The sequence below is a fragment of the Sturnus vulgaris genome, chromosome 3, assembly GCF_052056855.1.
Source record: "Sturnus vulgaris isolate bStuVul1 chromosome 3, bStuVul1.hap1, whole genome shotgun sequence".
NCBI lineage: Eukaryota > Metazoa > Chordata > Aves > Passeriformes > Sturnidae > Sturnus > Sturnus vulgaris.
In genome coordinates, this window is record NC_142245.1 from 109070821 (window position 1) to 109085637 (window position 14817).

At 38.4% G+C, this 14817-nt stretch overlaps 1 protein-coding gene across 1 annotated transcript in view; it reads right to left on the bottom strand.

Moving 5' to 3' along the window:
* CD2AP (CD2 associated protein) overlaps positions 1 to 14817 on the bottom strand; it is a 77462-nt gene that overhangs the window by 19666 nt on the left and 42979 nt on the right. Inside the window, exons 5-9 of the mRNA XM_014872951.2 lie at positions 11546 to 11666; positions 9035 to 9234; positions 5545 to 5653; positions 2073 to 2164; positions 476 to 580 (exon numbers count right to left, since the gene is read on the bottom strand). Coding sequence (XP_014728437.2) covers positions 476 to 580; positions 2073 to 2164; positions 5545 to 5653; positions 9035 to 9234; positions 11546 to 11666 — 627 coding nt within the window. The remainder of the gene's footprint in view (positions 1 to 475; positions 581 to 2072; positions 2165 to 5544; positions 5654 to 9034; positions 9235 to 11545; positions 11667 to 14817) is intronic.

A 14817-nucleotide genomic window follows, 5' to 3' on the forward strand; every position in this document is an offset into this window, starting at 1 on the left:
CCACACGAAAATGTGAATTTCTACAAGTTAGTACACAAGATGGCGAAAAAATATTTCTAAATCTGACTCAAAAAATAACCTTCAGAGGTCACTTAGCATTTTGTAATTACAGTTAGTTAAGGACGTGAGGTGCAAAAACCAGCTTATCTCCTTTCTAAACAGCAAGGGTTTAATTCAGTAACCAGCAACATGTAACACCATGCCATCAGAACTACACCCTTTTCTAAATGACCTGATCATCCTCATTAATTAGAGTTTTATCTCAAAAAGCACGCCTCATTTTAGTATTTATGGTCAAGTTAAACACAAAGATTAACCTTTTCATCTTTCTTCTTTTACACAACTAGGTCAAGATAAAGTTAAAACTGCCATAATTGTAATATTTTAAGCTGTATAATGTGCTGTGACCTCTTTTATTCTCCGCATTTTCATCAACGGTTTCTTGTGATACTAAACAATAGGTGTAAGAACTTACAGGGAAATCTTTATCAGATTCTTGTATTTGAACAGCAAAGTTATCTGGGAAGACTCCTTCTTTACCATTGAGCTCTCCTCTCCACCAGCCCGGCTCTCCAGTGTCCTAAAATAAACAAAAGGTCATTTCAACCAATACTTACTTCTTCCCCAGAACAGATACAGTTACACAACAACTCTTTCCCTTTTACACACAACAAAGTAATTGTCTGAAATTGGCCAATTTAACAAGGGGAAACATCTACAGAACAGATCAGGTTTGGTCAGTTTTTGTTTGTTTTCTAAAATGCAGGATGAAATTATATTACATCATATAAGATAAGGGTATAAGGATAAGATCTGCAAAGGGAAGAAAAGTACACAAACCCAGTTAAGACCTAACATTTGATTTTCTCAGCTTCCTTGACCAGCAAGTTACTCTGTAAATGCTTCAAATGTTACTGGCATGACACACAATTCCACTAAATAAAATTGATTCTGATGTGATGGATCAGCTCCACTGGTCTGAAAGGGTAAAGAAGAGGAAGAATATACCCCACAGAGAGAAAAAAAAAACAACATTCTACAACAAAAGAAATTAAAGTATTGGATAATTTACTCAGTGGCAGAGAAATCCATTACATGATGTTACTGGATCAAGGCCTTTGTCCATAACAGAAAGAATGATGTTATACTTTACCAAAAAAATCACAGAAACCTACAATGGTTTGGGCTGAAAGGGATCTGAAATATCATCCAGTTCAAACCCCCTACCATGGGCAGAGATGTCACTCAGTCTGAACAACTCTTCTTAGCTCCACTCTGGACCAGTGTGTGCTTGGGTGTCTTAATAAGACAGAGAGGCAGAGATTGAGTGGAGATGGGGCAAGGGTTGCTGTATTTACAAAAGGGCCTTCCATAGTTACTCTTTTCCACTGTACTTATGATCAAGGATGCTCATAATATCAATAACTTAATTCCATAAAATTGAAATCTTAATAAAAAAAATGTGTTTTCTTCTGCAAGTGAGAGAAAGTTGAAGATGAAATTTTCCACTTTTTTAGGAAAGTCATTATTCCTTAATATAGCAAGCATATAAACAAAAGACTGCAGAATAGTGCAAGGAAATTAAGTATGGATAGGTTTATTTCCTGTTTAGAACCATCTCTGCAACAAAATGACCAAAAGGTGCTTTCAGAATTCAACACAAATGAGAACATTCAACTAAATAGTCATGTTTCTCTTATAGACAGAAAGTATCACTAATTTCTGTCTGCTCATTCTGAATCACCAGGGAAGAAGAACTGTTTCTGAAGGTAAAGGGGCTGTTTGCAAAGATTTTCCCATTTCCTCACTGAAAAAGCATTTGGTACTGAAGGTACACTGATCCCACTGGCCTCTGAGGACCCCACGATAACCTCCCACTCTGGAACCATCTTGGGAGTCATCTGGATCTCCATCAAGTGCAGAAGCACAGAGCTGACCCCCACACGAGAGAAATCGGTTTACAGGAATATCTACTCCAACAGAGCCTCCTGGTTCTCAATTCATACACAACCCCCCTGTATGAAATTCACCACAGCCATACACACGGGCAGAGCAGAACCAAACTTTCTTACCTTACTGATTATTTGAATGATCTCGCCTTCTTTAAAGCTCAGCTCATCATTTGAGCCATCATAGGAAAATATTGTCCTGCAATATTCCTTGGCTGGAAGAGAGGAGTACAATTAATGTGGATACCATGGATAGTAACATTCATTATAACAGCTCACTTACGCTGTCTGAGAGCTGAGAAATTCACACTGTAACTTTCCTTCTACACCAGCCACCTGAGACTGCTTTATGAATGCTCAAATCACAGCAAAAATAAGACTGCATATGCATTGAGCAAAGGAAATAAATATTTGAGAAGTTAGAAGTATAGGCCTCAAAACATTTTTTTTTCCACAACAGCAAATTAATTCAAGCCCTCTGATTTTGCAGGGAGAAAAGAGGCACTAAAAGTGTAACAGTTAAAATTGTGACAGCCCATCTAACTCCCTCCATAGCATTTATATATTTAATTTTGAGCTACTTTACACAAAAATGGTTTCAAGCTAATTAGAGTTTATATGTATTTTCTCAAAATTGATCTAAATTTCAAATTTGCAATCCTAATTAAATACAGGCAGTTGTTTTCAAGTGACATCTTGTATTAACATGCACAACTATAGAAATTTCAAGCAGCAGACTTCAGAAATTGTGCAGTGAAACCAAGTTACTGAAGCAAAGGCATTCTTTGGCTAAGCACCTGAAACCAGAGCTCATCTGAGCCAGTAACTTGGCCACAGCCTCTTCTGCATAAGCAGAAAGAATAATTCTTTTCCTTCCATTTGGTACAGTTCAAAAGTAATCCATTTTAAATTGTAACAATTGAAAAAGCAAGAGGATTTGTTTTCCTTTCCCACACTGGCATAAAAACAACCATGAGAAAGGCCCAAAATACTTAAACAGACTTTTTAACCCCAGCACATTTAAAATAATTTAGCAGATAAAAAGGTTGGATTTCTGTATCTGACACACTGATAAAAAGGAAGCAAACAAAGAGGACTCTTTAGGTGCTGCCATAACCTGGCACCACAATGAGCAGCTGCTTCACCCTCCAGTTAGAGCAGCCATCACCAAGTCACAGAATCACAGAACCATCTGCAATTCTTCATGACAGCTTTTGCTGGGTGGTAAGAGAATAAATCAGTTGCAGTCAAACCATTTTGCTGCTGTTTTATTTTGTTTAATCAAGACACACTGTAGTTTAAAAATGCACAAATTGTATTCACAAATAAAAACCAGTGATAACCACTACATTAAAATGCCAAGTATGCCAAGGTTAAAGAGATAATATTAGAAATATATGTATGTATGTTCATAGATACATAATCACATGAGTAATCTTAGGTAAAAGAACTTGTGTTATTTTGATGTCTTATCTAGCAATCAAAATGTTCAGCCACAGCCTGATGCATTGTGGTTCATGAAGAATTACAGAAACGTTAAGAACCATGTCAAAGAGATGAATGTTTAAATTGAGGTCCAAAGCCCAAAATTCATATTGACTCTAAAAAAAACTCAACAAGTACACTACAAGTATCTATCAAATTTGAGGGTTTTATCTGTAGTCATGAGTAACATTTCACTACATCCTGATTCTGTGAAAACACATGCATTTCCTTACTTCTGGGGAGTTGGTGAGTATAATCCTTTACCTCTGCTCCTCCTCCAAGCACTTCTCCCCTCCTCACACAGACCAAGTCCCAGAGCAGACTCAAGGCAGTGACAGAAAGGAGAACCTTCACTTTGCTCCAGCTGCCAGGAAGGCTGGAGACAGGGAGCTCTGCACCTGCCCAGATCCCCACATGCCAGGCTGTGAACCCCAGCATCAGCACCACCAGAAAACCCAGACATATGAGAGGAGTTTGTATCATTTCTCCTTTTGCATCTTATTTTGTGAGCCTGGTACTCTGCCAGTGGTTAAGTTTAAGAAAGACTCCAGTTTAACTTTACAGCATTTAAATTTCAGTAAATATTTTTAAAAGAACTTAAACTAAGTCTTGACCAAAGTCTCAAGACTACCAATAAAGTAGCAGGAATCCTAGATATTGCATCCTAACATAATTGGGGGAAAGAGGGGGTCACATTGTGATTATTTTATTTTTTAAAGAAAATATTTTTATATACTCGCACCAGAAGCCAAAACAAGCTTCCAAAACCAGAACCTCACTGCAAAATAAGCCACCCTAGCCTAAACATTTCAGAGAACTGAAAACCTGGTCTCTCAAAACTGAGGATGAGACCCATGAACTACACTATGGTCTATATTTAAATAAAACACTGAGGAAGAAAAACAAGCTTTCTTCCTAAGGTTTAAGATGTTCTTATCTGGTGTCTATGTGTATTACCTACTGATGCTCTCCCACAGCTTCACTTATTGTCATATTTAAGTTCCTCTCTGATATATTTGTTTCTCTGGGAAAGAGACTCAGCATAGATACAGGATTAGTCCAACTTTCACACTTTTAGCATGAGATGCATCTGAAACTACGAAAAGAGTTAAATACCGAATGTTTTGGATGTCCAGCATTGAATGCTGGGATTTTTTCTAGGCAGAGTTGAGTTAATTTTTATGCCAAGTTTTAGACAAGTCAAATTTCACAATTCTCAGGGCTGCACATTGTCTTGCTCGTTCTTAGAGCAATAGTGCTAGAATGATTTAAAAGTAAGATGTGACAGTTTTCTTATTTCTGAAAAATTACACATTCCATAGAAAACAATACACCAAAATAAGAGATTTCCACGTAAAACAAAAATATACTTAAAATTACAATGCAGAAGTTGACTAAACATCTGCTCTGGAACTGGGGAAATAAGCAGTCTACACATCACATAATCAAAGTCAATTTTTCATACGGGGTTGGCACTCCCACAAGATGTTTTGTGTTGACTTAAAAATATCTCTCTTGATAAAACTGTGCAATTTGACAGCTAAATGAAGTCATAAATTCTTAAAAGATAATAAAAAAGAAAAATAAAAGACAATATAAACAGAACCACAATGGAACTGGATTATCAAGGGAACAGACCTCAACACAGTGTAAACACCAACTTTCTGATGCACGCTGCCACCTCCACAGAAAATCCTGAGCCCACAAAGGAACTTGTGTAACTTGGGGACAGAAATTGTGCTGGGAGACTGTTCCATGGAAATAGGTCTCCAGCATCCCATCAGAAACAAACCAGGCAGAAAGTACATTCCTTTCAACATGTCAACAGAAAATTAATGCAAAAGGACTGTTGCAATCAAATTTCCTACCAGTCTTATTTTATTCTGGGAGACAACCCTACAAATGTTTTTGATTCTTTTTCTACAGAAATATAAGCAAAAATTCCTTCAGACTTTTTTTGCACTTGCATAACCCCTCAAAGGTACAGATCATTACACAAAACTCCAGTACACACAGATGTTTTAGATTTTAACATTAAAAAAAATTGATAACCAAAGAGTTCATAAGAAAGGACTACCTTGTAACAGATGTGAATATCTATCAGCCTTACCTTTTGGTTTACTTTCAGCTTCTGGTTTTATTACTTCAGGTGTGTTTTCAGTTTTTGTTATACTGGGAAAATGAATTAACTTTGTTCCAGGGGGATGGTTAGGTAATGGCTGTATGAAGGGAAAACAACTTCGTTAACAAAAATTCTTTAGAGTTTTATTTTTGATTAGCCTACAGAACACACTGAATTTTTCATTAGTTGAGATGATGAAAATTACCATTTTCAAGAGATTTAATGAGCTTTCTCACTAAGCACTTAGCTTACTGTATTTACTTCATTACAGAGACTGCAATTAGAGTTTGTTTACTGATTAAAGACAGAGCTCAGCTTTCAAACTTATCTCAGGATATGGCCAAATATACTTTAGCAATTGTACTTCAGCAGTTGCAGGTGTTACTCTCCCATTAGCCTGAATACTGTCTCCTCCAGCACATAACAGAAGCAGTTATTTAACAGCTTTGCTCAGACAAACTCGCTGGCCATGCTTACTTTGCACTGGAATAAGGCAGGGATATTCAGCAGCCATACACCACATCAGACAAGCAGTTTTTTAACTACTCAGACAAATGAAAGAGAACATGAAAACCCACCCCAGCTTTCCTTCACTCTCAGCAATTTGTACAGAACAGGTTTAGTGTCACTAGAGGTTTCTCCTAAATGAAAAAACTAAGAGGCATTGCCACAAGTTTCAGAGTTAACATCTAACCAAAATAAATTACAGAGTATTTAATTTTTCCCCTTGGAAACTTACTGAGCTGCCAGGCAGACTCCGACAGCTTCAGCTGCATCCACTTCTTCATACCCAAAGAGCTACAAACACAGAATATGTTCTTACAGTCAGTACTTACCTGAGCAGCCCTAACAGCATTATTGATGTGAAAAATCCCCCTGCCTTTAGTTACTTTGCTCATTTTCATCTACAGTTCAGCTTGGCAGACCTTCTACTGTCAGAGAAACTGAATTTACTCTCCTTAGAAGCAGACAATGCCTGTAGGCTGCTGCTTGGTGCCATACCATAGAGGAAGCCAAGGTCACTTGGGATGTTCCTGCAGTACCTATGCAATTTAACTCTCTCCAGAATGGTACATGAAGGAAGCACTAAAATAACCCTCCTCTGAGATTAAACACCTCCAACATGGAAATAGTTTTCTTCATTTCTCCCTTCCAACCTAAGATGCAATTAAGAGTAAGAGAGGAAGTTTAGGCAGACAGAGTATAAATAGCCTGAGCCCAGGCAGGATGCTGGGAGAGCTGGAACAATCTCCTACAGCAGCATATTCACTTTTGGGCACTTCAGATCCATCAGCACTCAGCCTTCCTGTGCTGAACAGTCTGAATTTTCCAAGGGAAAAGACCCCTCTCTCCTCCACACAGCTTTCTTTTTCTTACTGTCTTAAAAGATTGACAGTGCTCTCCCAGCATTTCATCAGCTAACCCCAAAGCAAGTTAAGCACAAATCCAAGGAAGCCATCTATTTTCACAAGAGCTTCATGAGAATTATCTCCGTTGGGCTCTCCATACTGCTCTAAGTCTGTCCACCTTTGGGATGACTTTGGCAACAAGTGGAAGTGAAATATTAAGTGCTAAACTAAATTGTTTATTTCTCTGATATTAAGCTATGCAAAACTGTTTTCTCACTTCATTTCCTCTCTTTATGAGAAATGACCTACAAGACCTTCCCAGACAGGCCAACCAAAACTGAACAGCACTAGCATATTTTATTGCTTATACACAAAATAGAACAAATAGAACAATTCAAAAGGTCTGAGAAGACTTCATATTAATTGCACAAGTTTGGATAGGCTCTTTATATTCCCAAGTGACCAGGCAGACAGTAGGGAAGCACCCTTCTGAATGATCAACCTCATTGCAAGAAAGCAAACTGTAGGCTAGGTCCTGAAAACCTACTCTAACAGCATTCACATGAAGATGTAGTGATCACAGACTGCCACATCAAGGGACAAAGAGAGGAATGAGGAGAATCCATGTGACTTCACAGAAAGGTTTGAGCTGGAAGAGACCTTCAAGAGACCACCCAAGTCCAACTCCCTGACGTGAGCACAGACACCTCCCACAGACACAGACTGCTCAAAGCCCCAGCCAGTCTGGCCTTGAACAATTCCAAAGATGTAACCATAACTTGTGTGGGCAACCTGTTCCAGCATCCCATCTCCCTCACCAAGAAGAGCATCTTCCTCATCTCCCCTCTTTTCTTCCTAAGTCTCTCCTCTTTCAGTTTAAGCCATTGCCCCTTGTCCTCAGTACACATCTCGGTAAGTCTCTCCTTCTCTATATATCCATCTATATATTGAAAAGTTGCAGCAAGGTCTGCCATGGACCTTCTTTTCTAAACAACACCTTCTTTAGGAGGCAACATTCCCCAAGCTTTAAACAGAAGGCAACACACTTGCAACTCTTCTAAATCATCTGATGCTCTGACCAGACCAGAAAGAAGCACTGCACAACCATGCCATTGCTCTGAGCACTGCTATTGAGGGAGAACACATTCATGGAAGCCTCTGACTGTCCCTCCTCCCAGAGACTCACCTCACTTTTTTCCCTACACCATTACAATTATTACCATGGCAGAGGAAGAGAAATCACTCACCAAAACAGCATTAATGACCACAACTCACAAACAAAAATTGAAATGGACAAAGGCTTTAAAAGCTTTCTTCATCACCTGAGTCAAAACTGAAACTCTGGACTATCTCAGCTGCCTTTAATTTATCAAAAGCTGAAAATCCATATTGGATTTAACAATTCAATTATTAAATTGGAATAACAAGTTCAAGTTAAAGGACTGAGCATTGTTGCTGTGCTTACAAGGGGTAAGAGTGCTCTCAAGTTCAGATCAAAACAAAATTCAAACAACAAAGAATAAAAGTGCTCCTTTTCCCACTCACTCATAAGAAAATGGGGGAAAGAAAATGCAAAATCCTAGAATTGCATTTTTCAGACTTACACAACCAGTAATTTATGAAAGCAGAAGCTTGGCAGCACTCACTGAAGGTAATGGCATTTGACACCTAGAACAGCAATCTCAACATCTGCCAAAGCTTGGTAAAAAAAAACCCCAAATTGCCAAAACACAAAGAAACGCCAATATAGTCCTTGTTTTAAAAGACAAGTTTAACTTGCATAGGTAGGGTTAATCTTCTCCCAGACTATATATAAAGTCTGCTACAAGATGAACTACAAGAGACCTCACACTGCAGATGCATTCAAGATGTCATGGTGACTTTCACCACATAGCTCTGAAACGAAAATTTATGTATCAAGCTTGATTTTGAGTCTCTAATGGTTTAAATACCAAGACATTTGAATAGATCTTTTGAAATCAATGTTAAATACAACTTACTGTGAAACAAATTTGAGATTTGTTTTGTTTTATAGGCAAGAACCCTGTGAGAGGATAATGGTCAGATTCCACATCTCCTAAATTATTTTTACACGAAACCCCAAAAGAAGAATATGTACCACTACAAACCTTATCTTGCTTTTTCTCTTCTGATCTTTTATCGTCTGATTCATTACTGGATAATCTCGTTTTAAGTTTCACTGAGCCTTCCTTAAAGATATCTCCAAACCCAACACCCCGGACTTTCTTTGGCTGTGCTGGTCCCAATGCAGGTTCACTCCCATTTCCTGGAGAGGTCACAGGTGAGGTAGGACTATTGAAAACAGGCTCTGAAAATAAAATAAGAAAGGGAAAGTTATTTTAAAAGCCAAAATTATTTATTTGCCTTTCTGGGAAAAAGTGGAAGCAGCACAGGTTTGTGCACTGCTCCTGACAAAGAGCTTTTCTAGGAACAGCACTGTAGCTGTAACGCCTCAGATTTGTTCTCATTTTATATTAAAGTAAGACCAACTTAAATCACACCAGTTTTGCCCTGATTGCTTTGGAACTAAGTCAGCAGCTCACTAATATTCTTGCTATTTCAATTAGCACTCAGGCTCCACAGCCTGCTAACGTCAGTGTTTTCCATTAGTTTTATGAAATGCTGTTTATGCACTCCCTGAAAATGGCACTTTAGTCCAATATTTAAAAGCTTCTCATTTGAACAGCTACAGCCACAGAAAGCAATAATCAATAAAGGTCCATAATGAATCCAAATATGTTTCAACTGCCATAGGAAAACAGTGTATTTCAGTGGCCTCTCAAGGAACCAAAGTGACATTTTCCTATTGCTCAAAATGCTCCAAGCATTCAGACCAAATATAGTTGTTGGAAATTAATCACTGCTGGATAATTGAACTATTTACAATTCTTTTAATCTTTCAGTTTTAAGGGACAGCATTTACCCATCCCCTATAAATGTATTTCAGAGAATAACTTAATTTTGTTGCTAAGAGCTTTGCAACTTTTTTAAGTTTTTAAATTATGGTGAGATCTATTAAAGCCACAAATTAATATACATAGGGAAGCAATTTTTGCATACAAAATTCCAGGAAACAGTCATGTGAAAACAGAGAGCTTCTATAAAACAAAGTCAAAATGACCTCCACATCTTTTAGCCTTTGGGTCAAGTTCTTTTCAGCCCATGCAGGCCTGTGAACCACAAAAAAGATTAAAGCCTCTTCCTCCTACTATAAATTTAAGATATTTTGATGGTACCATGAAGCTAAGTTGCTCTTGACTTCAGTTGCTCATCTTTTGTCTACCCAGATGCTTTTTATTTAGTTATATCCCCCTGAGATATCTCATAGGATAGCTAGACATCCTGTTGGTGGGCAAAGTCCAGGCTGCACCTTTGAAGGAGCACATGTGAGTGAAAGAGGAAGTTACTGTTTCCCAAGAGTGAGGAGGGAACCAAAAAATACTCCGGACTCTGAGTGTGAAAGTACTCAGCATTAAATATAATCCCTAGGGGATGAGGGGCTGAACACACCAACTTGTTAGGTACTGACAGAAAATACAATCACTTCAAATTACTGTGCAGTGTCACTGATCTCAGTATTCAGGAATTAAGACCAGTACATATCCATTTGGAAATTCACTGCACCAGACCTCACTAAACTCAAGAGAACCTGACCTCCAAGGAAACAGCCACTGAGCTATTTGGGACTGCTCAAGTCAAACTCTTGTTTTATGCTATTGCGATTTCCACAATTTCAAAAAAAAAAATTCCAAGCCAGGCTTTTCCTATGTCTGAGCAAGCCTTGTTTGAAGCAACCAGTAATGGATGTCACATAAATGAGGGTGCACATTAGCATGAGGTAAAAAACAAAACAAACCAAACTGTTCTCCTTGAACATTACACCGCTGTCTTTTAAAAATCAATTAATTCCTGCTATGATGTTCCCAAAACCCATTCCTGTTTTAGTAATACCATATCACAAGTCCTCTTCAAACTGATCTCCTTAGACTGAAATGTTTCTAAAGTGCATTTCCAAGGGAACAGTGTAATTGCCTGTAACACACAGACCTGCCTGGCACCACTCAGCCACTGTTCAGCCACAGGGCATCTGCTTCTGCCCCAGCTATACAGTCATAGCCAGAAAAGGCTAAAATGTAAATTCTGCCTTAAAAACAATCTAAGGCCTAAGAACCAGGGTCTCCTTCCTTGTACTAATATTAAGTTGAGGCTCTCCACACTGTTTTGATTCTCAAATGACTTAGTTAAACACCTACATTTTCTGTTTTAGAGAGCTCATGTATGTGAGAATAAGACTGAAAAAAGTTACTAAACAAAAGAATAATTTTATATCCAATTCTAAATAATATAAACTTTGAATATGATAAAATTTCTAGTGATAAAGTGTAGAAGACACATTTGCAAGATTAAGACCTTGACAACAATTTTATGATGAGTGAAGTGGGAGCAGGCAGGTATCTTCATATTCAGCATCAACACTTTCTAGAAAGAAATAGCAACACCACTCTTAGGAAGATTGAATTCTCTACAACTTTGTTGTACTTTAACCATAATACTCCAAATTATACCAGAAATTAAAAATTACTTTGCTAAGAGTTTGCAACAAACAGAACACTCACTACCTGTGTCATCCAGAGCATCCTGTGTTTCTCCATCATCCGTTGATTCCAATTCTTTCACAAAGTTTGAAGGAAACATTCCTGCCTTGCCATTGAGTATTCCACTCCACCATCCTTCTTCTACCTGTATAGAAATATTTTGCACATTACCAATGGAGTAGAAGGAAATTCCTACCAATTCCATACAAACTCTACAACCAGCACTGGGGAAAGTTCAAAGTATCATTTCTTTATAAAGAAACCTACCAAAGGTCTAGAAGCATTAGCCAAAAAGAAGGGCAAGACAACTATTTAATGTTACTTTTATCACTATAGCAATGATCCATGCCAGCTAATCCCAAAAAGCAGCAAAATGTTCATCAACTCTCTCAAGATGGGGTAAGAGACATTGCACATTTAACCACAACAAGAAAGTATTAAACTGTTCATGAAATACAGATGAAACTTTGAGTTTGTGTGTCCATGGAAATTTCTATGTGTTCTTGCTGCCCATTTGTCTTTTCCTCTGTCTTGTCCAGTTTCCACCAGGCCTGCTCCAACTGGCCTCATATCCACGGGCCAGCTTCACACAATTTCAATCAAAAGACAAGTTTCAAAGATAAAATTTCTACAGATAACGTTGGGTAGAACAGAGAAAAGTCCTTAAGGACATCAGAGTAATGGAAAACTAAGTTGTCCCCTCCTAGCAGGAGGATGAACAGCACAGCCTGGCCCCACGTGCCCCACAGGGGCAGGGACCTGCCCACCAGAGCTGACCAATGTCACCGAGTCCATGAGGATTTTGTGGTGGCACACAGCAGTCCTAAGGCTAAAAATATATTGGAAAGTTTATCAGGAATATCCCATATGGTCTAAAACAGAACAAGCAAAAGCTGGGCAGGAAGAGGTGATGAGGTAAAATGATGCCAAAGGACTAAAAACTGTGCTCTTTGAATTTATGAACAGTTTTCAAAGTATCTTAAATAAATTCAGTCTATTTACCTAATGAGCACTAGTTAAAAATTACAATTCAGATAAATTTTCAGAATCTTTTATTTAGGTTGCCCTGTTTTGAGGCTGGAAAGCTGTTTTTAAGAAAGGAAAGCAAGAGGAAAAGGAAAAGGCAAACCAAGCAGCAGCTGTTTGCATTATCTTTTTTTAGCCTGGCTTTGTAGGTCACTACGCCTGACACACAGGCACAGTTTTTAAATGCCAGCCCACCTCCAGGCAAGCAGAGCCCAAGCAGAAGCTGGCAGCTGCAGAGACAGGCAGTGAAAAGAGGACTATTGTTTTTAAAAGCATCCTGGTGTGAAAATACAGCTTTGTTGTGGATGGTTGAAACTCAGAGACTCTTCTGAAACAAATGTTAAGCACAGATTACTGGCAAGTGCTGCCCAGGCTCTGGTACCTCAGGCTTTCTGTAACATAACAGAAAACTAAAATACAAATGCCTTCACTCACCCACATCACTCACTCAGGAGCCATTAGAAAGGGACTTTTAATGGTTACAATACAGAAAACGACTTGAGCATCCATTTCTTCTTCTGCCAAGAGATGTGGTCAGCAAAGCACTTTACAGCAAAGCAAAGCAATGCCAACTCAGAGGCACTCGGGAACAAATCCAAAATTTCTTGGGCACACTCACTTCAGCCTCCTCACCATACTGCCTTTATATAAAACCCTGACCATACACAAACTGTATTTGTGAAAAACTGAAAGAAACCAGCAAAGGCTTCTTTCATGAACATTAAGACACAGGCTAAAGAAGTTCTCCATGCTTTGGTGGAGAACATCTGCACATCTGTAAGCAGCAGCAACACAGATGACAATTTCATAACTCTTCTCTTCCATTCCAAAATATTATCATATGATCCAATTTCCACAAGAGGGAGGTACAGCTCTGGTACACACACCAAAACTTTCTTTTGCGAATCCCACCAATTTATTTCTACAAAAAACTCAGACTTCTAAAGAAAAAATAGGGAAGAAGGGTGAAATAGGAAGCTTTAGCAATCTGGTCTGTTGGGCTTTTTTTTTATTTTACTGAAAACTTCCCTAATGATGTTATATGAAATTTTATTTCGCTTGAAAAAACAGTATGCAAATACTAAAAATATAATACTACAAAAATAAGTCTGCTATTTAGTGCTGCTCCTGACAGGAGAGAGGGGAAGATATAAAGGAGAAACAATGGTTTTAGAGCAATGACAGTCTCATCACGTGCATTCTGTGCATGTTCTTCATGGGTAAAACCCACGTTCTGTAAACAAAAAGCCCTGTGGATTCAGCCAGCACATAGCACAATTTTCTTCCCAAAAAGTTACTTTTGCTCTCTTCAATATCAACCATTTCATTTCTGAACCCATTTGCCTCCACCTTTGATTTCATGATCAGTGGCGTCATTTACATCTACTCAATTTATAAAAACCAGTCAAGGGCTAAATATTGAATTATTCTCAAGTAGCTGATAGAGCTGATCCCCTCACAGAGCTGATTTTACCTTATTTTCCTCACAGAAAGAGGTGACCAAACAATCTTTCCTTGAAGTTACAGTTACATCTGTACATCTGCATGTACAGAAACAGAGTACATCTCATATACAAACAGAGCCACCTCACAGTAGTGAGGACAAGCTACCTAAGACAAGTTATCCCAGCATACTGCACAACCAATGGACAGTATTTTCTACCATTCTTTACAATTCTGGTCCCATCAGTACAGTTTCATGAAGCAAACAGACGTACCTACACCTGTCAGGTCTTTTCTACATCACCATGACAACAGTATGCAAACAGCTCTGTGATCATAGTAAGCTGCAATATTTTTTTACCAGGTAGCATTTCCCTAAACATTTGTTAACAGTTTTTCAAAGAAGTAGCAAAGACTGGGTACTACAAAAACGTACTTTCAAATCATTAAAAAAGGAATAAGCACGGCAACTAATAAAAAAAATTCTAAATAATAAAATATAATCCACACTTCCTGAAGAAACCAGATGAGGAAATGCTCTGATCTTTTATTCTGTTAGGCTACTTGGTCATCTCTGGTACACGACAGTACACACCCCTCTGAAAAGAATTCCAGATGCTGACACGTGCAACCAAAACAGCAGTTTTCACAAGAGTTCACTGCACGTGCTCTCTCATGAATGCTTACACTGGACCGTCCAGTCACAACTGCCAGTGCAGGCACCATCCACAAATTAAACTAATTGCTGAGGTTACCCAGGAACACTCCTCTAAAAACACCCACACACAAAGGTATTTATGAAACTGAGTTTAGCAAGCAGGTTTTGC